The 25636-nt window shown below is 40.4% G+C and overlaps 1 protein-coding gene across 1 annotated transcript in view; it reads right to left on the reverse strand.

The window, feature by feature from the left end:
- LOC126237130 (presenilins-associated rhomboid-like protein, mitochondrial) overlaps positions 1-25636 on the reverse strand; it is a 109979-nt gene that overhangs the window by 18718 nt on the left and 65625 nt on the right. The window contains exons 6-7 of the mRNA XM_049946951.1: positions 16073-16197; positions 472-573 (exon numbers count right to left, since the gene is read on the reverse strand). Of these exons, the coding sequence (XP_049802908.1) occupies positions 472-573; positions 16073-16197 (227 nt within the window). The remainder of the gene's footprint in view (positions 1-471; positions 574-16072; positions 16198-25636) is intronic.

Genomic DNA, 25636 nt, shown 5'->3' on the forward strand with positions numbered 1-25636 from the left:
GAGTGCTACGAAGAGTTTAGCGGAACTTAGGTAACAGATATGGCAGCAGACTGTGGCACATAAATGGTCACTATTAAGTCATGTGTACTTTAGAGACTAGCATAAACTGGAGACATGTATTACTGCTATAACATTAGCCACATAAATGCAGATGCTGAGGTGGCTGATACATTAAAAATGGGAAGAAGAGAGATGAGAAACACATCATCAAATCTATCTGACAGTGCAAAAATCAGGTCTTTAAGGACATCAAGAAAGAATGAATCAGTTCAGAAAGCAACTGCATTCTCATAATTTCAAAGAAAACTGTTCACAAAGCTATATCATCAACTGGTTGCTGCCTCAATACCAAGTTTTATCTAGCAGCTGTACATTACATAGTCTTAACCACAAAAACTTCAGAGTTCAGGTACATTTCAGTAATAAGAAATCAAATAATTCTACGTACAAAAAAGAAGACACGAGACTTACCGAACCAGCAGTGAATGTGAAGAATGGCAAGAAAATTATACTGAGCCTAGTTTCCGGGTACTGCGTACATACAAAACTGAGGATTGCCATTATTGCCCCAGACTGCAAAATAAGAGAAACAAAGAAAATGTAGGCTGATGAGAACATTATACCTACATTCAATTATTTAAATACATCTGTATTTAACCAGAATAATATCTTCTAGAATTTTAGATCTTCACAACACACAGTTTCAGAAATGCTACTGAAGTTGCCCCACAGAGTAACAGCAGTAGGGCTTCGAATGCATAGAGGTTCTATAAAGAATCCAGTTCCTTCTGTCAACAAAACCACACAAAATGTAAGATATAGTACTTTTTGTAACAAACATTTTTAACAAAAAGATCTAGTGCCAATACTTGGAAACAGCCACACAGACCAATGCATATAGATTTATTTCCAACTTTGTCTACTTATGACACAATACCAAATAAACATGAAGGAAGGGAACCGCTCATCTACAGATGCGTGCATATGAAATTTCACAAAAATTTGGCATGTTTTTGAGTTATCATTTTTTTTTCATCCACTAGTGCAAATGCAATATCTCACACATGCAACCACAAGGAGAGTCAAACACAGTTGTGGAATAGAGGGTTTAGGAGTCATGCGTGCATCAGTGCATGTGTACATACATAAGAGAAGAGCAGTAATTTCAAAGCTAGTTAAATTTCTATTCGGTTATGTCTTCATGCAACACATCAACCATCTACAGATGTGTGGTTGCCTTCCATCATTTTTCTTTTTTCTTTTTATTCTGAAATTTCTGTTACTGTTTTGTGTTAAAAGTATTTTTCATTACAAATCAGATATAAGCCGGGTAGCATACAAAGACACGAAGCAATAAAGTGAAAAAGTACAGTTGATCACTATAAATATTATTCATAAATAAGTAAAGGACTAAAGGCAACAACTCATCATATAGTTGAAGTGTTGAGTCACCTACAGATACATAAATAAGATTAACAATATTGCTAAGCCTTTGGATGACTCCTTCTTCAAAGCTAAGAGAATACAGAAACACCTGCACGTCTACACTGTGCTGAGTAGATGTGTTAGCTGCAGTGGGTGAAAGGAAAAAGGAGGCAGGGGGAGAGAGGGAGACATGGAGAAGGGTGTCTGGCAGCGAAAAGCAGCAGGCACATGGGATAGGACCGTTACATCAGTGACCTTGATCTTGTGATAGGCAGGGGGAGTTTTATGTAGTGTACTGTGAAGTGTAGGAGTTGATTGGTAGGGGGAGACAGAACACAGGAAGAAGACTGTAGAGATGAAGGTATGAGTGGCCGTAGGTTTTGTTCCAAAAATGAACAGCATAGAGACAGAAGTGATGACACTTTCTGCAGAGCCTGACCATCATTTTGCAGGACAATGCTCAAGCATGTACTGTGCAGATGTTACTGATTTGTTTGACTGATGGGGCTGCTAAGTGCTATACCACCTACTGCATTCCCCTGACTTAAGCCCTCCTGAGTTCAACTCGATTTCTAAATTGAAGGAAACACTTCACGGCATTCGCTTCAGAACTGCTACAAGTTCTTTGGGCAACAGACCGCGCCGCTCGAACTTTCAACACAACTGGCACTGCTAAGAGTATCCTAAGATTCCCACATCGCTGGCAACGGGTTATACACAATGCTGGTGACTACTTTGAAGATCAGAAAAACTTTGAAACACGTATCTTTTTTGCATGAGCTGTAAATAAATAGTTGCCACTATTAAAGTTCCAACCTTCGTATATTGTCCAGGAAAGAATGATTTTGTCTCAATTAGAAGTCCTAATGGAACAAAACAGAAATGTCTTTTTCTTGTAAATTTGAAAGAGTTGTTTATTCAATATTGAAAATAAAACACAGAGCGAGAAATTGGGTTTCTTAAATTTTGTGATCTGCAACCAAAATGGTGCATTACCACTGGTGCAGCTGGAACACATTCAGCATGTGTTTGCACAATCCATCAAAATGTGAAGCTAATGTTTAACACAAGCCCTATTAACACTGACTACAAAGCCCTTCTTGACAAGATTGTCTGCAGTTTAGATATGAAGTTCATGTTTTGGTGATGTGAAAACTGCCCAGGAAGAATGGACTTAGAGGAATATTTAACAGAAGAGTTTTAAAAACTGTGATTTTGTCAATGTAACAGAATTAAAACAATGGACCCACACTATTGCGATACACTGTATACAAAGCAGATATCTATTGAAGAATTTCATGAAAATTTGATTGCCAAAATTTTGAAGCTTCCTATTCATGACTGTTATGAAACACCTCACTTACACTTGAAGAAAATCAAAGAAAATTTGAAGCCCAGTGAACTAGTCATTCTAATACATCTTACAGAAAATTATTCTTCCATCAGCCAATATTTGTTCAAGGATATCACTGAGACAACAGTCAAGCAACACTGCACCTGTTTGCTGTATACTATAAAGCTCTTCAGCGTATTAGCTTATGCGTTATCAGTGATGGTCTTAGACATAACACTACTGCCATCCACACATTTCTGGCCAAACTGATCAACAATTTGAAAAGCATGATGGAAGAAGCAGTACACAATCACTATTTCAGTGATCATTCCACTGCTCAATACAAGAACCACAAAAATTTTATCAGCCTGTGCTACCACGAAAAGGACTTTGGTATAACTGCTGAATGGATTTGTTTGGGCACAAGCCATGTTAAATCTCTGTGCAATGGAATTGTTGGAATGGGTACCAGCATGAGCACGCCTGCAACGAACTACAGATGATCAAGTTTTAACCCCAGAAGATTTATTCAAATTTTTGTTACAAGTCTAGAAATAGAAGATGAGGGAAAGCTACAAGAAGAACAATTTGCATGTGGCTATACTTTAGCTGGAACATTTTTTGGCGATGGATCTGAACCACATTCAAGTTAGCCAGGTTTCAAGTGATACAACTTGTTTTGTGGCTTTGGTTTATCAATCAACTGACACCAATGTGGCTTTTGTGACAGTTTTAAACCATATTCCTGGCCAATACATTGCCTGCATCTCCAACAATCACTGGTGGGTTGGTGACATGTGTGAAGTTAACAATGAAGAACATGATGCACTGGCAAATTCAAGTGCCCTCTTAGTCTAACTTGCTCATTCTATTGGTGTGAAAGATAAGATAAATGCTGGAATCCTGAATAGCAGATCATCATGAATACTGCATGATCTTCAGCAAGTAGAATAGGACAGTCGAATAATTTTTGAGAAGCTATGTTGAACATTTTTGAAGAAAAATTAACGTCTGTGAAGCACTAATTTTAAATAGCACCATCTTGGGGACCAACGTGAACCATACTTTCAGCTTTGGAACCATGGCAAGAAATCCAACTGAGGCTTTGGAACTTCTATGAAGAAACTACCAACACAGCTTGGGCACCAAGGCGAAAAACACAAATGAAACTTTGTAACATTGATGAAGAAACCAACAAACACAGCCATCTATACGTAACAGAATAAGCATGTTTCATGACAACATCACACTCCTCTTGCCTCGACCACACATGGCCACTATCACGATAGGTACAGAAACTGACTCAACTAATGGTTTTGAACTGGCTGAGTCCATGGTTTTCATGAGTAGCTGAAACACCAGCATTAATCTACGAGTTGTCTTTCTTGCTAGTCTTGAAGTTACAGATTCAGCAACATGCACCGTGTTGCAATCTTAACACACTACGCATGACTTTTGTTGAAGTTCAACCTCATATTTTGTACCTTTGCTGAGATGACTCTAAGATCTAACATGATGTGCAGAAAATTGTCCTCTTTCCAATGGTTTTGGAAAGAAGAATTTCTGGAATGGTCCTTTTGCAATATTTATAGCTGAACTTGCCTCATTTATTGCAATTTTACATTTGATGCCATATTTGTAACTGAAAATAATTGGCAAAGAAGGAAGATATGTAATAGAATCATATCCCAGTCTTTGCCAACAAAGATGTAGTTCCTTTGCATTTTTCCTTCTGGAGATATCTGACCCCAAAGGGGATAAAAAAATCTGTGCACCTTTCTCCACAGGTTTTTTGAGCCACTTTCATGCATTATAATGGTTCACAAAATGCTTCACATCCTGTTGCACTATATTTTTCTGATTCATAGCTGAAAGTTACCCAAGACGTGAAAGTAAGTGTTTCCTACTTTCATTTAAAATTTTGCAGTGGTTCATTTCTAGGATTGGTCTACACCCACAGCAAATTTCAGGAAAATCGAAGCTCAAGGAGCAGGAGGCCCAAGATCAGTTGTGATGGAATGACCCTTATGTGGAATAGTTAAATTATTTATTCTGACAGTGCTAAATAAAATGTTAACAAATGATATCTGCTGGCTCCCCATATCAGTTCATTCCTATTGACAATTAACGGTTTGTAGGCTAACATAGAAGGCTCAGTATTGGCTACACACAGTACACTATATCTCAGAGGAACCCAAGGTAACTCCTCTTTTCATTAAGTACAGACATGTACGAGCATGAAATGTAACTCAAGAATAGACAGTTGAAAGAACATATAGAATCTTCACTGGCATTTTATGATTTTAGGAGAGTGGCTGGGAATAACATGAGGACTTCAAAAAGTAAGTTACACATTTCATCCCACACTAAGACCATAGCGCAACAAGAGTGGTGCACTGTCAGAAGAAACTACGTTCTGGAGAGACAGTCCTGCTGCAGTGTGTATGATAGGTTCATCACAGTACACAAGTGAAATGGAGGGACAACTGGATACGTAGGAAGTACTTGGTACAGTACAATTCTTATGGGCAGAACACCTAAATAACACAGAGATTCACAGCAAAATTTTGGCAGTGTAATACTGCCAGTCAACGAAGATCAAAGAAAGACAAGTGGGGAGAAAATTTGTGTAGTTGTACATTTTATTACATTGAAAGGGGGAAGTGTCATGAGTAATATACTAAAAATCCTGACTAGTGTGGTGCGAGCATGGCGTTTGAGGAGGGGAGGGGAGGGGGAGAAAGGGTGTGTAAAGGTCCCTTTTCTATGTTTTTCTTGAATGTCCCTAAAACTATGGCATCTAGTGAAAAAGTTTCCCAGTACAAAATTAAACTACTCTGAATTTCCCACATAAAAGGTCCTATTCATTTTGTCTCTAGGATTAATAGTTTCTGCATTGCAGGGGATGGAAAATCACAGAGTATTAAAAATAGACTTTCTAATGAGCAATAATAATAATAATTATGTGGTATGGCACACAGGCCTGGTGCAAGTCTTTCAATTGGACACCCTTTTGGCAACTTGCGTGCCCTTCAGACAACGGCACCTGGTTTTCCTCAGACAGTCACCCATCCAAATACTGAAGGATGTCTGATGCTGCTTAACTTTGGTCATCAGGTGGGAACCAGTGTTACCAACATGATGAGGCTATTGGCTTAATGGAATAAAATTGATGTTTATTGTTAAATGAACTGGCTTAAGAACAAATATTAAATGTTTGCACCACGTCCATGTGCATTAGAACTGTATTAAGCGATAAATTGTGTTCTGGAGCTGTAACAGGGTGGAAAGGTGCGGACAGAGATTAGAAATAAGGTAGGTCACTAGATTGTGAACATGCACTTCCCTCCTTCACAGGTCTGCAAAATGAAGATCCAGCAGGCAATTTTCCCATTCTCTGCCATGCTATGCCACAAAAAGTAGCAACAGGCAGTTTCACAAAGTTATATCAACCCTTTCACAGCTCGCCATGTAAATCACTGATGATACAGTGTGCAGATATGTCCAGAAGTGTTTATTTTTCATGAAGTGTGTTAACACTATATGGAATACAGATATTACTTACTAATAACCGTAACACAAGAAATACACATGGACGGAATCTACATAAATCTCAGCACAATGTTGTACAATGCTAGAGGGAAATTTATTTTAGTCATCCTGTATGGGAGCCATAGCATTCTTCCGGAAAAGGCAACATCCTCCACCATGAGCACCAACTGTTTTTCAGTTTACAAGCGGAGTATATCTCCCTAGCATTTCTTATTGAGTTATGTGAGTAGACAAAATAACTTCACTGAGCTCACGATTATGTAGTAAAGTTATTTTCAGCTTATTAAGGGAATTCTTATTTGCCGTTATTAAGTGAGTTTTTATTTAAAGTACTTTCCTATAAAAATGGCTGAGAAGTGCTTAATCTGTAAGTGTCCTGTTGCCTGTGACCTACATAATGTTGGTGAGAAAGGGTTGGATTGGTAAATGTGGCATCCTGCTGCTATCTGTCACTTACAGCATATTGTAAAGCCATATAACAGTACTGCAGTCATTGGAAAGCCATGTAACGGTGTTGTAGCCACTTGGTAGTAAATTAATGAACGACCAGAAAGCTACTGCACTTCTCCCACCACTCATTGTGTTACTGGTAGATTGCACTAATCTCTCATAGTCAGGAATTGCTCGCATTTGTAGAGCCGATTGCACTGAATCAAGCCACTTACCCCTCTTACCAATTGTATCTTACAATGTATGTGTCAATACGCATGTTAGAATAGGACTGTTCATGTTCAAAACAAGAAAAGTAATCTGCTGTCTGCACTGCCTGACCTGTGCTGAAATCTCTGGAGTTCCATAACAGAGGGAGCCAATTTAAGCCTCTGGGCCTCTTCAAATGTTGCGAGAACTCAGGTACAGGGATGCACTTGATACCCTCATGCTGTGAAAAATATTCCAGCCATTAGTAGGAGAGACACACCGTGGTGGGGCTGGCTCTTCAGTGTGCTGGACAACTAACAGCCCCAGCTGTTGAGCTTTTTTTTACATAACAGCTTTTCTAACAACTGCAAATAAATACTCACTTAATGAACTGAAAATAACTCCACTAAATAAACACGAGCTCAGTGGAGTTATTTTGTCTACTCACATGAGAGAACTGGACAGGAAATGCTCAGGAGGTATGGTCTGTAAACTGAAAAGCAAAGCATCACTCGTGATGGAGGAGGTTGCCTTTCCCGGCAAAATGCAACACCTGCCATATAGGATGACTAAGAATCAATTTCCCTCTAGCAGTGTAGAAGCGTGCAGAGATTTACACATATTCTTTCCATATGTATGTCTTTCGTTAGTGTTATTAGTAATTCATATCCATATTCCATGAAGTGTGTATGCACTTTGTGAAAATAAACACCCCTGGACTTGTCTGCACACTGGATTGCCAGTGATTCATAAAGCAAGCTGCGGATGGGTCGGTATAGCTTTCTGAAGCACCCTGTAGTTGCTTTCTGTGACGCAGTGTTGTAGATACAATGGGAATTGCCTGCTCACTCTTCATTTTGCAGGCCTAAGAAGGAGGGATGTGCATGGCCATAATTTGGCGAACTACCTTCTCACACACACTTCTAGCCTTCTAACCTCCACCCATCCCCCCTCCCCCTTTTACACCCCGTTACATCCTCAAAACACAATTTATTGCTTAATATAGTTCTACTGGACTTAGATGTTGTGCAAACATTTAATATTTGTGTTTAACCCTCATTCTTTAGCAATATGAGTTATTTTTATGCCATTAAACTAATGTTTTTAATAATCTGTGATTTTTCCACCCCTTGAAGGCACAAACTACAGAAAAATGGAATAGGACCTTTTTTGTAGGAATTGTAAGGCAGTTTGACTTTTTACTGAGTAACATTTCCACTAGAAGCCCCAATTTTTGAGATGGTAAAGAAAGATTAAAAAAGTGGCCTTTAAACGCCCCCCCCCCCCCCCCCCCCATGCCTCACTCCCCACTGGTCAGGATTTTTAGTATGTTACTCACTACACTCTCCCCTACCACAGTACAAAAAATTTGTGAGTACACTTATTTTTCTATTAATTTTCCTTCGCTGAGTGGACTATATGAGCCAAATGCAACAGTGTGTGTGCAGCCGTAATGAAATGGTGCCAACAATTTGACCAAGGCTGCACTGATGTGGGTGATGTCAATCAGGAAAGAAGACCATCAAAATCAAGCATAGACAACAATGTCTAGACAATCAAGGAGACGAGTCATGCCGATTGATGATTTTCTGATGGTAAGCACTGAGCCATGCACATATTAGAATAGATTTCTGTTGCCCGTTAAACATCTCTGCTTTTCATATCCTAGTGACGAGTTACTCGATATCTTCCAAGAGGAAGCGTAGTTGCTTGCCGAGCTCACTTAACCAAATGCACGCTCCTCCCTGGCCTCAATGTTTGGTGGTGTTCTGTTTAGTAACTGATGTCACTGACTGAGGTTGGAGTTCCAGCTCATCATGTTATGGATGGCTGTGAAAAGGGTGCTTACGACACTTGAAAAATTACCCCTTCCTCTGCCTCGGTAGTCATGAGTTTGCATCTTTGGTGTCACAACATTTCTCATTTTAGTTGTCTTTGTTGTGGATGCCATGGTGTGGTATTTACTTGCAGGCAAAAATTATTGAACAAAAGAAATGGTGTGCATATGACAGTTGAAGAACTACTGTTTCCCTCTGCCTTCATGGTGATGGGTTTGAGCCTTCAGAGTGAGCACATTTCGCATTTCGGTTGTCTTGGTTGTGACTGCTGTACTGTCAGTAACTTACAGCAAAGATAGGTGTAACAAGAAAGATGGATAAGGTGATGTGGGAAATCAGCTTGTGCACATACTAATGACATGATTTTGAGAACTTACTGCAGTGATAATCCAGGATGTATGTTGCAGACAAACTCAATAAAAGAACAAAAACATTCACTATGCAAACCAAATCTCTGGATAAAGGGCTTCTGAAGTGAAGTGAGTGGCAACTGTCAATATAAATAAAAACAATGTTTTTATACATGGACGTTTGCACTTACGGTAGTCAATCAACCTATTTTTTATTTATGGTGATCGTAGTTCTCAAGTACAAATGTCTACACAGGCATAAATACAGCCTTACATTCAAACATCAAGCATCTACAAATGGTGTCTAACTCATAACATAAATATATCTAAAAACAAAGATGATAAATAAATAGTCACAAAACCAGATAAAGACCACTAAATAGTTGCCTTTAGTCAAGAATGAACGGAAGCAAGCACAAGCGAATCCTCATTTGCAGGCAATTTGCAGGTGTTCACTGTCATTCGCTTGTATCTGTGAACAAGTGTTTACACTAGAGGGAACAGAAGATAATACGAGATATCAAACGTAGCCTATGAATGCTGTGGTGTTGTTTTTGGTACTAATAATAGATACTACATTGATGGTAGGCAATGAAAATCTTATAATTCCAATTTGTTAAATATAGAGGAGAAGCAAAAACTGTTTCTTAAAAAATAATAACAAAGTGATACAGATAAAGCTGCTAAAGTTTAGCTACATAGTAAAGCCTAGTTATTGACAGATTAGAGAAATCCATGCATTTTCAAATCTCTGTTCAATAATGGAGTTACTGGTTACTGGAATTACTAGGTTTTCACATAGAGATAGAGTTATGAGGGTTTCAATGCCTACCATTGAATAGTTACAGCCACAATGCAAAATTTTGATATTCATAGATGATTATTTTGCATGGCGACCATACTCTTTTTGTTGATGTAAGGAAAATGGTGTAGGAAAGGAAGAATTTGGGTGCCTCAACTCGTATGTAAATAACTGAAAAGCACCTCTTTGCTTTTGTTCTACAGTATATGTATATGTAAAAAGTTGGTAAGCAGCACACTTAATGCTGAACTGCAGCTTTAGCTTTCCTGAACATTAGCCCAAAACTTTGCACATGTCAGGTTGACACTTTTCACTGGGTTCTCACTACAACTGTGAAGCAAATTTAAAAGCTGAACACTAATTACTGATGACCACCATAATCTGAAGAAATGCTAGAATTTATATTCTGGTTATTAGAAACTGGAGGCATTTACATTACTGTGGTGATTTTTCTGCATTTCAACTGCTGTTTGGATTCCGTGAACACGTGAGGCAATACTGACCCTACGACTTATCTTAGAAGCTAGATTAAGGAAAGGCAAACCTACATTTCTAGCATTTGTAGACTTAGAGAAAGCTTTTGACAATGTTGACTGGAATACTCTCTTTCAAATTCTAAAGGTGGCAGGGGTAAAATACAGGGAGCGAAAGGCTATTTACAATTTGTATAGAAACCAAATGGCAGTTATAAGAGTCGAGGGGCATGAAAGGGAAGCAGTGGTTGGGAAGGGAGTGAGACAGGGTTGTAGCCTATCACCGATGTTATTCAATCTGTATATTGAGCAAGCAGTAAAGGAAACAAAAGAAAAATTCGGAGTAGGCATTAAAATTCATGGAGAAGAAGTAAAAACTTTGAGGTTCACCGATGACATTGTAATTCTGTCAGAGACAGCAAAGGACTTGGAAGAGCAGTTGAACGGAATGGACAGTGTCTTGAAAGGAGGATATAAGATGAACATCAACAAAAGCAAAATGAGGATAATGGAATGTAGTGGAATTAAGTTGGGTGATGCTGAGGGTATTAGATTAGGAAATGAGAGACTTAAAGTAGTAAAGGAGTTTTAGTATTTGGAGAGCAAAATAACTGATGATGGTCGAAGTAGAGAGGATATAAAATGTAGACTGGCAAAGGCAAGGAAAGCGTTTCTGAAGAAGAGAAATTTGCTAACATTGAGTATAGATTTAAGTGTCAGGAAGTCATTTCTGAAAGTATTTGTATGGAGTGTAGCCATGTATGGAAGTAAAACATGGACGATAAATAGTTTAGACAAGAACAGAATAGAAGCTTTTGAAATGTGGTGCTACAGAAGAATGCTGAAGATTAGATGGGTAGATCACATAACTAATGAGGAGGTATTGAATAGGATTGGGGAGAAGAGGAGTTTGTGGCACAACTTGACTAGAAGAAGGGATCGATTGGTAGGACATGTTCTGAGGCATCAAGGGATCACCAATTTAGTATTGGAGGGCAGCGTGGAGGGTAAAAATCGTAGAGGGAGACCAAGAAATGAATACACCAAGCAGATTCAGAAGGATGTAGGCTGCAGTAGGTACTGGGAGATGAAGAAGCTTGCATAGGATAGAGTAGCATGGAAAGCTGCATCAAACCAGTCTCAGGACTGAAGACCACAACAACAACACAACTGCTGTTATATATCAAATGATGGAAAATTCAGGATGGAATAACAACAGTATAAAAGGATGGACAGATACTCACCACACAGTGGAGGCACTGAGTGGCAGACAGGCACAAAGGACTTAATCTGATATCTAAACGATATATAGCAGTATTTTTACTGTGCCTGTCTATCATCAACACCTCCTCTCTCTGTGGCGAGTACCTATTTATCTTTTCATATTGCTGCTCTATAGCACATTGTTTCTGATGTCTGCAATCACATATGTAGGTCACTTTCAGCATTTTATTAAAGTATGTACAAGGAAGATAATGTCAATAAAATATGAGTAATGAAATGTGAAACACACATACAATCTGTCACACAGGCTACTTGATAAAATTTGATATGTAGTTTGTTAGTGGGCAGATAGCATGATACTGGATAAATAATTTTTATCACCAAACATCTCTAACAGTGATACATCAGCCATGGAATTACAGATATCATAAACTTAAGAAATAAGATTAGTAAGGTCTTTCGCATATTTTTAGTTTTAATCAGCGCAATAGATACATATTTTCATTTGTTTATTTTCAAGGAATTTACTGTTCTTTACCTTCTTATTAAAAAGTATTACAAAGCTTGTGCTTATTCACTGTATTCCCACCTGATGCAAGCATCTAATGAATTTATTATCTTTCTCGCGTCCCCAGTTGGACCTTTGAGTCTTTTGGCAATTTTCTACCAATCATATTTCTTTTTCTATGGCACTTGTGCTGTGGATCTTTTAGATACCAGAAGCACATATGATGTCTGTATTCTTCTATCAGCAACTTACATTCTCTTTGGACCACTGCATCATGTCCACTCACACACACCTAGCATTTACATCAGAGAGAATGCTCATTCACTGTTGTATGTTTGCTTCAGAACAATGGGGACTTAACATCTTTTTAGCGTTTGTATGGCTCCCTTGACTGTTGGGTAACAACTGTTGCTGTGATGCCCTTTTATAAGCAACTATCAGACTGTTATTTGCTGATCTACTCATCATGTCACCATGCTGCAGAAAGTCATGTCGTGTCAGTGATACAGGAGTGTTAATGATGGCACAGATTCAAATCAATAGTGGTGTGAATGGAAAGAAGATGAGGATTTATGGTCAGACAAATGTAGGGTAATATGAACATCAGCAGAAAGTGGTATAATGGGAACAGGATTTACTATGAATAAGAAGACAGGCGGAGGTACCTGAAATGTTCAGTGACAGGATTGTTCCACTCAGAATGGACAGCAAACTGACACTAGTTCATGTATACATACCGACATCACAAGTGGAAGATAAAGAGGTAGAGAAAGTATATGATGATACTGAATTGGTAATTCAGTAAGTAAGGGAGATGAAAATCTAATAATCATGGTGGAATGGAACACGGTAGTTGGAGAACGAATAGATGAAAGAAACTTGAGAATTTGGGCTTAAAACTAGGAATGAAAGAGGAGAAAGATTAATTGAGTTATGCAATAAATTTCAGCTAGTGACAGCGAATACAGTACACAGTTCGAAAATCACAGGAGGAAGAGACGTACTTGAAAAAAGTCCAAAGACACGGAAAGATTAGCTGGATTACATCATGGTACGACAGAACACTGAAATCAAATATTGGATTGCAAGGTGCACCCAGGCGCAGATATACACTCAGATCACAATTTAGTAATACTGAAGGCTAAACTGAAGTTCAAGGGAATTGTCGGGAAGAATCCATGTGGAAAGAAGTGGGATACTGAAGTACTAAATATGAAACACTCCAAGGCTGTAGCTACTGCAGTAATGAATGCCACAGTACAATACCATAGTATTCAGTTCAATTGAAGAGGAATGAACATCTTTAAAAAGGTCAATTACAGAAGTTGAACAGACCAAGGTAAGTACAAGGAAGGCAATGCTGGAGAAACCTTGGGTAACAGAAGAAATGCTTCAACTGATCAACAAAAGAAGGAAAAATGAGAATACAGCTATATAAGTTACTTAGGAATTAAATACACTCCTGGAAATGGAAAAAAGAACACATTGACACCGGTGTGTCAGACCCACCATACTTGCTCCGGACACTGCGAGAGGGCTGTACAAGCAATGATCACACGCACGGCACAGCGGACACACCAGGAACCGCGGTGTTGGCCGTCGAATGGCGCTAGCTGCGCAGCATTTGTGCACCGCCGCCGTCAGTGTCAGCCAGTTTGCCGTGGCATACGGAGCTCCATCGCAGTCTTTAACACTGGTAGCATGCCGCGACAGCGTGGACGTGAACCGTATGTGCAGTTGACGGACTTTGAGCGAGGGCGTATAGTGGGCATGCGGGAGGCCGGGTGGACGTACCGCCGAATTGCTCAACACGTGGGGCGTGAGGTCTCCACAGTACATCGATGTTGTCGCCAGTGGTCGGCGGAAGGTGCACGTGCCCGTCGACCTGGGACCGGACCACAGCGACGCACGGATGCACGCCAAGACCGTAGGATCCTACGCAGTGCCGTAGGGGACCGCACCGCCACTTCCCAGCAAATTAGGGACACTGTTGCTCCTGGGGTATCGGCGAGGACCATTCGCAACCGTCTCCATGAAGCTGGGCTACGGTCCCGCACACCGTTAGGCCGTCTTCCGCTCACGCCCCAACATCGTGCAGCCCGCCTCCAGTGGTGTCGCGACAGGCGTGAATGGAGGGACGAATGGAGACGTGTCGTCTTCAGCGATGAGAGTCGCTTCTGCCTTGGTGCCAATGATGGTCGTATGCGTGTTTGGCGCCGTGCAGGTGAGCGCCACAATCAGGACTGCATACGACCGAGGCACACAGGGCCAACACCCGGCATCATGGTGTGGGGAGCGATCTCCTACACTGGCCGTACACCACTGGTGATCGTCGACGGGACACTGAATAGTGCACGGTACAACCAAACCGTCATCGAACCCATCGTTCTACCATTCCTAGACCAGCAAGGGAACTTGCTGTTCCAACAGGACAATGCACGTCCGCATGTATCCCGTGCCACCCAACGTGCTCTAGAAGGTGTAAGTCAACTACCCTGGCCAGCAAGATCTCCGGATCTGTCCCCCATTGAGCATGTTTGGGACTGGATGAAGCGTCGTCTCACGCGGCCTGTACGTCCGCCACGAACGCTGGTCCAACTGAGGCGCCAGGTGGAAATGGCATGGCAAGCCGTTCCACAGGACTACATCCAGCATCTCTACGATCGTCTCCATGGGAGAATAGCAGCCTGCATTGCTGCGAAAGGTGGATATACACTGTACTAGTGCCGACATTGTGCATGCTCTGTTGCCTGTGTCTATGTGCCTGTGGTTCTGTCAGTGTGTTCATGTGATGTATCTGACCCCAGGAATGTGTCAATAAAGTTTCCCCTTCCTGGGACAATGAATTCACGGTGTTCTTATTTCAATTTCCAGGAGTGTAGGACAGATAAGTGCAAGAACTACTGCATAATCAGCTTAACAGCTCATGCATCCTAGCTGCTTACAAGAACAATTTACAGAAATGTGGATAAGAAAATTGAGGATCTGTCTGATGATGATCAGTTCAGCTTTTAGAAAGGTAAAGGCACCAGTGAGCAGTTCTGACGTTGTACTTCATAATGGAAACAAGACTTCAGGAAAATCAAGAAACGTTTCACTTAGAAAAAGCATTTGACCATTTAAGATGGTGCAAGATGTTCAGCATCCTAAGAGAAATAGCAATAAGCTAGAGGAATAGATGAGTAATATACAATATGTACAAGAACCAATGGAAACAATGAGAATGGAAGACTAAGAACAAAGTGCTCGGATTACAAAGAGTGTAAGATAAGGATGCGGTCTTTCATTCTTACTGTTCAATTTATACATCGAAGAAGAAGTGATGGAAATAAAGAAAGGCTCAAGAGTGGGATTAAAATTCAAAATGAAAGGATATCAATGATAATGATTTACTGATGACACTGTTGCCCTCAGTGAAAGTGAAGAAAAATTACAGGAACTGTTGAATGGAATGAATGCTCAAATGATTACAGAATATAAATTGAAAGTAAACTGAAGAAACACAAGAGTAATGAAGAGTAACAAAGAGATTACTGATAGACTAAGCAACAAAACACACGCTTGGAAGATGAAACAAAGTAATTCTGCTACCTTGGAAGCAAAGTAACTATGATGGATGAATCGAGGAGGACATAAAAAGCAGACGAGCACTGGCAAAGAATGAGTAGTGTACGGGAAAAGTTCTAAGAGACAATAACAGGAATATGTAAAACAGATAATGGCGCATATTGGCTGCAGCACTTGTAAAAAGAGATTAGCGCAAAGAAAAAACTTAAAATCAGAACACTGGAAGCACCCAAGAAATCTCTGATTGATGTCAAGTAGGGCACCACCATGTGGACAAATTAAAGATTTTCTTTTGATCTTTTCACAGTACAGCAGACTATATGAAGGTTAGTATCTAATGTGTGTACATCATTTTTCTTACCGCTCCTAATGAAAGTCCCGGTTGACTGGTAACTGCTTTATAAATATAGCTTGCCATTGACGAGATGACTCCTGCACTCAAATAGAGACCTAAGAATTGCTCTTTTCCGAGTGCTGCAACAGCTCCTAAAAGAGGGAAAAATAATGACTGTTTTAAATAAAGTAAAAACATCTTCAGAATGCAAATTATTGAGCAGTGAACTTTGATAATTGATTTGGATGAATAGACATAAACTGTTAATTATGTAATACATGGCATAAATTTAAAACTGTATATTTGATAGAAATACTAGTATATAAAACACAAGTGCATAAGATGACATAGGATACACATCTCTTCCACCTTTGATATCAAGTCTTTATTACCTGGTAGAAATTGTAGTACGGGGTACAGAACATCAACACAGTATTTTTTGTAGAATTATTCAGATTGGTTAAAGCAGTAACAATACCAATAATGTTAAAAGAAGATGAGTAGATTTAGCTGTTACAGAATTATGAGTCCAGCATCCCACACTCCCCTTGATCTGTGCTTTAGTCAGCAGATACAGTATTCTGTCTACCACACCAGTTCTCAATGAAGTGATTCTGTGACACTTAGGAATCCAAAATCATCATGACAGATGGGTTCTGTAATTTATAATTCTTGGCTGATGGTGGTCTAGGATTGTAAATTCATAATGTGGTCTATGGAAGATAACATAAGACTGATAGGTACCAAACAAAGGTACCCTGGTGTGAAGAATGTCTGATAGTACAGTGATAGATACACAGTCTGCAAGGAGATGGATAGCCAGACAGCAGCAACATTTATGAGACCAGAACTTTCTACGTCACAGTGTGAAAGAGCACTGATGATCTGTTCCTGCTGCAGGTGAGAAGCCATAATGGTAAATCTTACGTAAAACTATGGAAATAAAATTTTGTCAACAGAAGACAAATCAAGCACTCCATGTTCCAACAAAACTATGAAAAATCAAATACATCAAAATGATCATGTCAATAAGATCACTTCATTGGCACAAACATTAAGGAAGTTATAACAGTTTACATAAATCAATTATAACACAATATTTATGAAAATTAAATGCACACAGATGCATATAGCCACAGTCACAAATGAGGTGCCAAATGGAAGCTGAGTGTCAGGTGTTACCACTGACTACTGTGTATATAAATTTTACAGTACATTTTATTACTGCTAATTATGTAAATGCGTCAGCCTGAGCTCCCAGTTGGTGCACATCGACAACGCAGAAAGATACGTATATAGCTTCTTTTCTGTGTTTACTTCGTAAATTCTTACTTAAATTGCATGTGAGTTTCGTATAGGAGGTGTGATTTCGAGTTTTAGTTACTGTAATCGTGAATTCGGGCAGATTTTAGCGCAGTTGTTAGGCATTTGTACAGGTTAGTTCACACATTCTTTGCGTGTTTCCCTTGCGTTATCTAGGCACGGACTCGTGTTTCAGTAACTGTTGTTCAACATCAATTAGAATGGACAGGGACTGTGATTGCTGTGTTCGGATGAGGGCCGAGCTGGCATCCCTTCGCTCACAGCTGCAGGCGGCGCTGACTCGGTCACGCAGCTTGAGGCTGTTGCCAATGGGCACCACCGTGGGGAGCCGGACTTGAGTATCGAGGGGATGTCAACCTCGTCCCGTCTGTCCCCAGATTGGTCTGCCGCTGTGGTTGCCCCGGTTACTGCCCACAGTGGGGCTCAGCCCTCACCTGTGGTTGATTGGGAGGTCGTTCCAAGGCGTGGCAGGCAGCGAAAGACGTCCCCGGAGGCTGATCAGAAAGCCTCCCCGGTGCGTCTGACAAACAGGTTTCTGGCTGAGCCAGATGCAGCTGTCTGCCCTGTTTCTGAGGATGATTCTCAGCCTTCAAGGTCCGGGCAGTCGCAGAGGGTGGGCTTACTGGTAATTGGGAGGTCCAATGTTAGGCGCGTAATGGGGCCCCTTAGGGATATGGCGGCTAAGGAGGGGAAGAAATCCAGTGTGCACTCCGTGTGCATTCCAGGTGGAGTCATTCCTCATGTGGAAAGGGTCCTTCCGGATGCCATGAAGAGCACAGGGTGCAGCCAGCTGCAGATGGTGGCACATGTCGGCACTAATGACGTGTGTCACTTTGGATCTGAGGAAATTCTCTCCGGATTGGGCTTACAAGATGAAGGCAGAGCTCACCATCTGCAGCATCGTTGACAGAACCGACTGAGGACCTTTGGTGCAGAGCCGGGTGGTGGGGTTTCAGGTTCCGCTGAATAGGTCAGGAGTTCACTACACTCAGCTGGCGGCTACACGGGTAGCGGAGGCTGTGTGGCGTGGACTGGGCGGTTTTTTAGGTTAGAAGGCCTCGGGAAAGTACGGGGTGGGCTGCAATCTCAAAGGGTGCATGGCAAATACAGGACGTGCTTGGATCAAGGAACAGTCGGAATTGTAGTTGTAAATAGAAAGCACAGAAGCTGAAATCATTATAGGTACAGAAAGCTGGCTAAAGCCTGAAATAAGTTCTGCAGAAATTTTTACGAAGTCTCAGACGGTGTTCAGGAAAGATAGATTTGGCAGAATTGCTGGTGGAGTGTTTGTGTCTGTCAGTAGTGGTTTATCTTGTAGTGAAGTTGAAGTAGATACTCCATGCGAATTGGTATGGGTGGAGGTTATACTTAACAGCCGAACTAAGTTAAATTGGCTGCTTCTACTGACCCCCAGACTCTGATGATATAGTTGCTGAACAGTTCAAAGAAAATTTGAGTCTCGTAACAAATAAATACCCCACTCATACGGTTATAGTTGGTGGGGACTTCAACCTTCCCTCAATATGTTGGCAAAAATACTTGTTCAAAACCGGTGGTAGGCAGAAAACATCTTCCGAGATTGTCCTAAATGCTTTCTCCGAAAATTATTTCGAGCAGTTAGTCCACCAACCCACGCGAATTGTAAATGGTTGCGAAAACACACTTGACCTCTTAGCCACAAACAATCCAGAGCTAATAGAGAGCATCATGACTGATACAGGGATTAGTGATCACAAGGTCGTTGTAGCTAGGCTCAATACCGTTTCTTCCAAATCCACCAGAAACAAACGCAAACTAATTTTATTTATAAAAGCGGATAAAGTGTCACTAGAAGCCTTCCTAAGAGACAATCTCCATTCCTTCCGAACTGACTATGCAAATGTAGACGAGATGTGGCTCAAATTCAAAGATATAGTAGCAACAGTAATTGAGAGATTCATACCTCATAAATTGGTAAGAAATGGAACTGATCCCCCATGGTACACAAAACAGGTCCGAACGCTGTTGCAGAGGCAACGGAAAAAGCACGCGAAGTTCAGAAGAACGCGAAATCCCAAAGATTGGCTAGAATTTACAGACGCGTGAAATTTGGCACGGACTTCAATGCGAGATGCCTTTAATAGGTTCCACAACGAAACATTGTCGAAATTTGGTAGAAAATCCGAAGAAATTCTGGTGGTATGTAAAGTACACAAGCGGCAAGACGCACTCAATACCTTCGCTGCGCAATGCCGATGGTACTGTTAGCAACGACTGTGCCGCTAAAGCAGAGTTATTGAACGCAGTTTTCCGAAATTCCTTCACCAGGGAAGACGAATGGAATATTCCAGAGTTTGAAACACGAACAGCTGCTAGCATGAGTTTCTTAGAAGTAGATACCTTAGGGGTTGCGAAGCAACTCAAATCGCTTGATACGGGCAAGTCTTCAGGTCCAGATTGTATACCGATTAGGTTCCTTTCAGATTACGCTGATACAATAGCTCCCTACTTAGCAATCATATACAACCACTCGCTCACCGATAGATCTGTACCTACAGATTGGAAAATTGTGCAGGTCGCACCAGTGTTTAAGAAGGGTAGTAGGAGTAATCCATCGAACTACAGAACTACATCATTGACGTCCGTTTGCAGTAGGGTTTTGGAGCATATACTGTATTCAAACATTATGAATCACCTCGAAGGGCACGATCTATTGATACGTAATCAGCATGGTTTCAGAAAACATCGTTCTTGTGCAATGCAGCTAGCTCTTTATTCGCACGAAGTAATGGCCGCTATCGACAGGGGATCTCAAGTTGATTCCGTATTTCTAGATTTCCGGAAAGCTTTTGACACTGTTCTTCACAAGCGACTTCTAATCAAGCTGTGGGCCTATGGGGTATCGTCTCAGTTGTGCGACTGGATTCATGATTTCCTGTCAGGAAGGTCGCAGTTCGTAGTAACAGACGGCAAATAATTGAGTAAAACTGAAGTGATATCAGGTGTTCCCCAGGGAAGCGTCCTGGGACCTTTACTGTTCCTGATCTATATAAATGACCTGGGTGACAATCTGAGCAGTTCTCTTAGGTTGTTCGCAGATGATGCTGTAATTTACCATCTAGTAAGGTCATCTGAAGACCAGTATCAGTTGCAAAGAGATCTAGAAAAGATTGCTGTTTGGTGTGGCAGGTGGCAGTTGACGCTAAATAATGAAAAGTGTGAGGTGATCCACATGAGTTCCAAAAGAAATCTGTTGGAATTCGATTACTCGATAAATAGTACAATTCTCAAGGCTGTCAATTCAACTAAGTACCTGGGTGTTAAAATTATGAACAACTTCAGTTGGAAAGACCACATAGATAATATTGTGGGGAAGGCGAGGCAAAGGACACTTAGAAGATGCTACAAGTCCACTAAAGAGACAGCTTACACTACACTTGTTCGTCCTCTGTTAGAATATTGCTGCGCGGTGTGGGATCCTTACCAGGTGGGATTGACGGAGGACATCGAAAGGGTGCAAAAAAGGGCAGCTCGTTTTGTATTATCACGTAATAGGGGAGAGAATGTGGCAGATATGATACGCGAGTTGGGATGGAAGTCATTAAAGCAAAGACGTTCTTCGTCGCGGACGAAATTTCAGTCACCAACTTTCGCTTCCGAATGCGAAAATATTTTGTTGAACCCAACCTACATAGGTAGGAATGATCATCAAAATAAAATAAGAGAAATCAGAGCTTGAACAGAAAGGTTTAGGTGTTCGTTTTTCCCGTGCACTGTTCGGGAGTTGAATGGTAGAGAGATAGTATGATTGTGGTTCGATGAACCCTCTGCCAAGCACTTAAATGTGAATTGCAGAGTAATCATGTAGATGTAGATGTAGAACTCAGAAATTCTCCATACACAGCAGCATGAGTGCAGAACTGTGTAGTTCTACTCAATTCCTTTTGCCTGATAGGTCAATTTTTTTTAGATTTAAGATGTGCATAATTCCCGTGAACCATGGACTTTGCTGTGCCGTCGATGGGGTGGCTCCTATGCCTCAGCGATACAGATAGCCGTACTGTAGGCGCAACGAGAACAGAATGGTTTCTGTGGAGAGGTCAGACAAACATACAGTTCTTGAAGAAGGGCAGCAGCCTTTTCAGTAGTTACAGGGACAACAGTCTGGATTATTGACTGATCTGCCCTTGTAACATCAAACAAAATGGCCTTGACGGGCTGGTACTGCAAATGGCTGAACACAAAAGGGAAACTATAGCCGTAATTTTTCCTGAGGGTATGCAGCTCTACTGTATGGTTAAATGATGGTGATGTCCTCTTGCATAAAATTGTCCCCCTTTCGGATCTCTGGGTGGGGACTACTCAGATGGATGTCTTCATTAGGAGAAACAAAACTGGTGTTCTACACATTAGATCATGGAATGTTAGATCCATTAATTGTGCAGGTAGGTTAGAAAATTTAAAAAGGGAAATGAATTGGTTATAGTTAGATACAGTGGGAATTAGTGAAGTTCGGTGGTAGGAGGAACACAACTTCTACTCAGGTGAAAAAAGGGTTATAAATACAAAATCAAATAACAGTGATGCAGGAGTAGGTTTAATAATGAACAATAAAATAGGAATGCGGCTAAGCTACTATGAACCACATAGTCTATACATTATCGTAGCCAAGATAGACACGAAGCTCGCATCTACCACAGTGGTACAAGTTTATATGCCAACTAGCTTTCCATACAATGAAGAGATTGAAGAAGTGTATGACGAGATAAAAGAAATTATTCAGATAGTTAAGGGAGATAAAAATTTAATTGTGATGGGGGACAAAAGGAAGAGGAGAAAAAATAATAGCTGAATATGGACTGGGGGAAAGGAATGAAAGAGGAAGCTGCCTGGCAGAATTTTGCGCACAGAATGATTTAATCATTGCTAACACTTGGTTTAAGGACCATGAAAGGAGGTTTTATATACATGGAAGAGACATGGAGACACTGGAAGGTTTCAGATTGATTATATAATGGTATGACGGAGACTTCAGAACCTGATATCAGACTGTAAGACATTTGCAGGGGAACGTGTGGACTCTGACCACAATTATTGGTTATGAACTGTAGATTAAAACTAAAGGAATTGTAAAAAGGTAGGAAATTAATGATACAGGATCTGGATAAGCTGAAAGAATCAGACGTTGTTTTGAGTTTCAGAGGGAGCACTGGACGACAATGGGTTAGAATAAGGGAAAGGATTACAGAAGAAAATGAATGTGTAGCTTAAAGAGAAGAAATAGTTAAGGCAGAAGAGGATCAAACAGGACAACACCTAATAGAAACCCTTGGATAACACAGGATATATCTAAAAAATGAGATTGACAGGCAGTGCAAAATGGCTTAGCGGAATGGCTAGACAGCAAATGTAAGGATTTAGAAGCACATATCACTAGGGGAAAGATAGACAATGTCTACAGGAAAATTAAAGAGGACTTTGGAGAACAGAGAAGCAGCTGTATAAATATATCAAGAGCTGAGATGGAAAACAAGTCCTAAGCAAAGAAGGGAAAGATGAAATGTGGAAGGAGTATATAGAGGGTATATACAAGGGAGATGAACTTGAGGCAATATTACAGAAATTGAAAAGAATGTAGATGAAGACGAGATGGGATGTATGATACTTTGAGAAGAATTTGACAGGGCACTGAAAGACTTCAGCTGAAATAAGGCCCTGGCAGCAGATGTCATTCCATAAGAACTACTGATAGCCTAGGAAGAGCCAGCCATGACAGAACTCTTCCATCCTTTGCAGTTGAATGTAAAAAATGGTACATCCAACCTCTGGGAAAATTAGTTTTGTTTCAGAAGAAATGTACCAACACGCAAGGTAATACTGACCCTATGAATTATCTCAGAAGATAGGTCAAGGAAAGGCAAATCTGTGTTTACAGCATTTGTAGACTTACAGAAAGCTACTGACAAAGGTGACGGGAAAACTCCCTCTGAAATTCTGAAGGTGTCAGGGATAAAATACAGGGAGGAAAAGGCTATCTGCAACTTACACAGAAACCAGATGGCCATTATAAGAGTCGAGCAGCAGGAAAGGGTAACAATGTTGAGAAGGGAGTGAGACAGTGTTTTAGCCTACCCCTGATGTTATTCAATCTGTACCCCGAGCAAGCAGTAAAAGAAATCACAGAAAAACTTAGAACAAGAATTTAAGTTTAGGGAGAAGAAACAAAAACTTTGATGTTTGCCAATGAGATTGTAACTGTGTCAGAGATAGCAAAGGATTTGGAACTGAATGGACAGTATCTTAAAAGGAGGATATGATGAACATCGACAACAGTAAGATAAGGATATCTGAATGTAGTCACATTAAATCAGGTGATGCTGAGGGAATTAGATTAGGAAACAAGACACTTAAAGTAGTAGATGACTTCTGCTGTTTGGACAGCAAAATAATTAATGATGGCTGAAGTAGAGAGGATGTAAAATGTAGACTGGCAATGACAAGAAAAACATTTCTGAAGAAGAGAAATTTGTCACCATTGAATAGAGACTGAAGCAATAGGAAGTCTTTTCTGAAAGTATTTGTATGGAGTGTAGCCATGTATGGAAGTCAAACACGGATGATAAAACGGTTTAGGCAAGAAGAGATCAGAAGCTTTTGAAATGGGGTGCTGTAGAAGAATGTTGAAGATAAGCTGGGTAGATCATGTAATTATTGAGGAGGTACTCAACAGAATTGGGAAGACAAGCAATTTGTGGCACAATTTGACCACAAGAAGGTATCAGCTGATAGGACACATTGTGAGACGTCAAGGTATCATCAATTTAGTACTGGAGGTAAGTGGGGCGGGTAAAAATCATAGAGAGAGACCAAGAGATGAATACAGTAAGCAGCTTCTGAAGGATGTAGGTTGCAGTAGTTATTTGGAGATGTGGAGGCTTGCGCAGTGTAGAGTAGTGTGGAGAGCTGCAGCTAACCAGTCTTCAGACTGAAGACCATAACAACAACAATATAATAAATAATTTAGTAATTATTTATTTTTGCTGATAACATCTGATATCATTTCAATATGATGTAACAACCCATTCAGTTTCTGGAAGCACCAATGAAAAGACCTGAAAGACACTCAATTTAAATAGACTATGCTAATTCATATGATAAGATTTAATTATATGTAGTTTAAAATACCAAGCACTTCTACACAAAATATGTATTTTTTAATTTATTAAGGAACTATTAGACACAGGATGAAGTGTGAGGTAAAAGAAGACCAGTGAAATGTAGCACTCCTCCCAATGTGTTTGCTACACATCAATCTTACAGTAATTATGAAATGTGGTCCATTTTATTAATATTCAACTGAAGCAAGGCTTTGTGCAGCCACACATATGGGTGAGCACTGGGGTCTTCTGCAGTATGTCACTCAGGATCTATGACAGTCTGTATAACACTTAGGTAATAGTTCTAAGCAGCTAAGAAGTCATGTTGGTTTCATATATTACAATTTGGTGAGTGTTAGTCTCTGAAAATCAATTTGAGACTTAAGGCCAACGTAAAAATGTGTGTGACAAAAACACTCTTATCTAGCTAACAGGTTTGTGAAGCAAGTCCATACACATTCAAACAATGCTTGTGTGCTTAACCTCACTCTGCAACAGATGCTATTCATGTTCGTGTGCATTGTGATAGTAGTGAGAACAGCCACACATGCAGACAAAGCTGCCCTGGCGTTGCCTTCGGCACTGCGTTTAAAGAAGAAGAAGAAGAAAACAAGACTTTGGTCCAAGGAATAGCTTAAAATGAGAGATTTATCCATGAAAATATCCTAAAGAAAAGACTACTCTTAGAACCCGATGATTACATTGACTTTCTTAGAATGGACAAAGAAACTTTTTAAAACTTGTTAAGGCCCTCCTGAAAGATCAAACATATCTGTCAAGTCATGGGTGTGTCAAACAAGCTAGTGCGCATACTAAGAAAGATTGTCAATTTAACCTTACTTTTGATGCAGACACTTTTCATGCATGCATGCATACATACAGAGGGACGGAGGACTGGAAAGCGAAATACAACAACGAATAAATTGCGGTTGAAACAACTGGAGGAAAATGAGTGGAGTGTTGTGTGACAAGAAGGTGAGCACTGGGTTGAAAAGGTAAGTACAAGTTGGTGGTAAGGCCTGCTATTATATACGGGGCAGAGACATGGCCAATCACAGTAGCCCAGAAAAGAAAGATGGAAGTGGCAGAAATGAGGATACTGAGGTGGATGTGTGGGGTAACAAGAAAGGAC

This window comes from Schistocerca nitens, chromosome 2 (genome assembly GCF_023898315.1).
Source record: "Schistocerca nitens isolate TAMUIC-IGC-003100 chromosome 2, iqSchNite1.1, whole genome shotgun sequence".
In the NCBI taxonomy this organism is placed as follows: Eukaryota; Metazoa; Arthropoda; class Insecta; order Orthoptera; family Acrididae; genus Schistocerca; species Schistocerca nitens.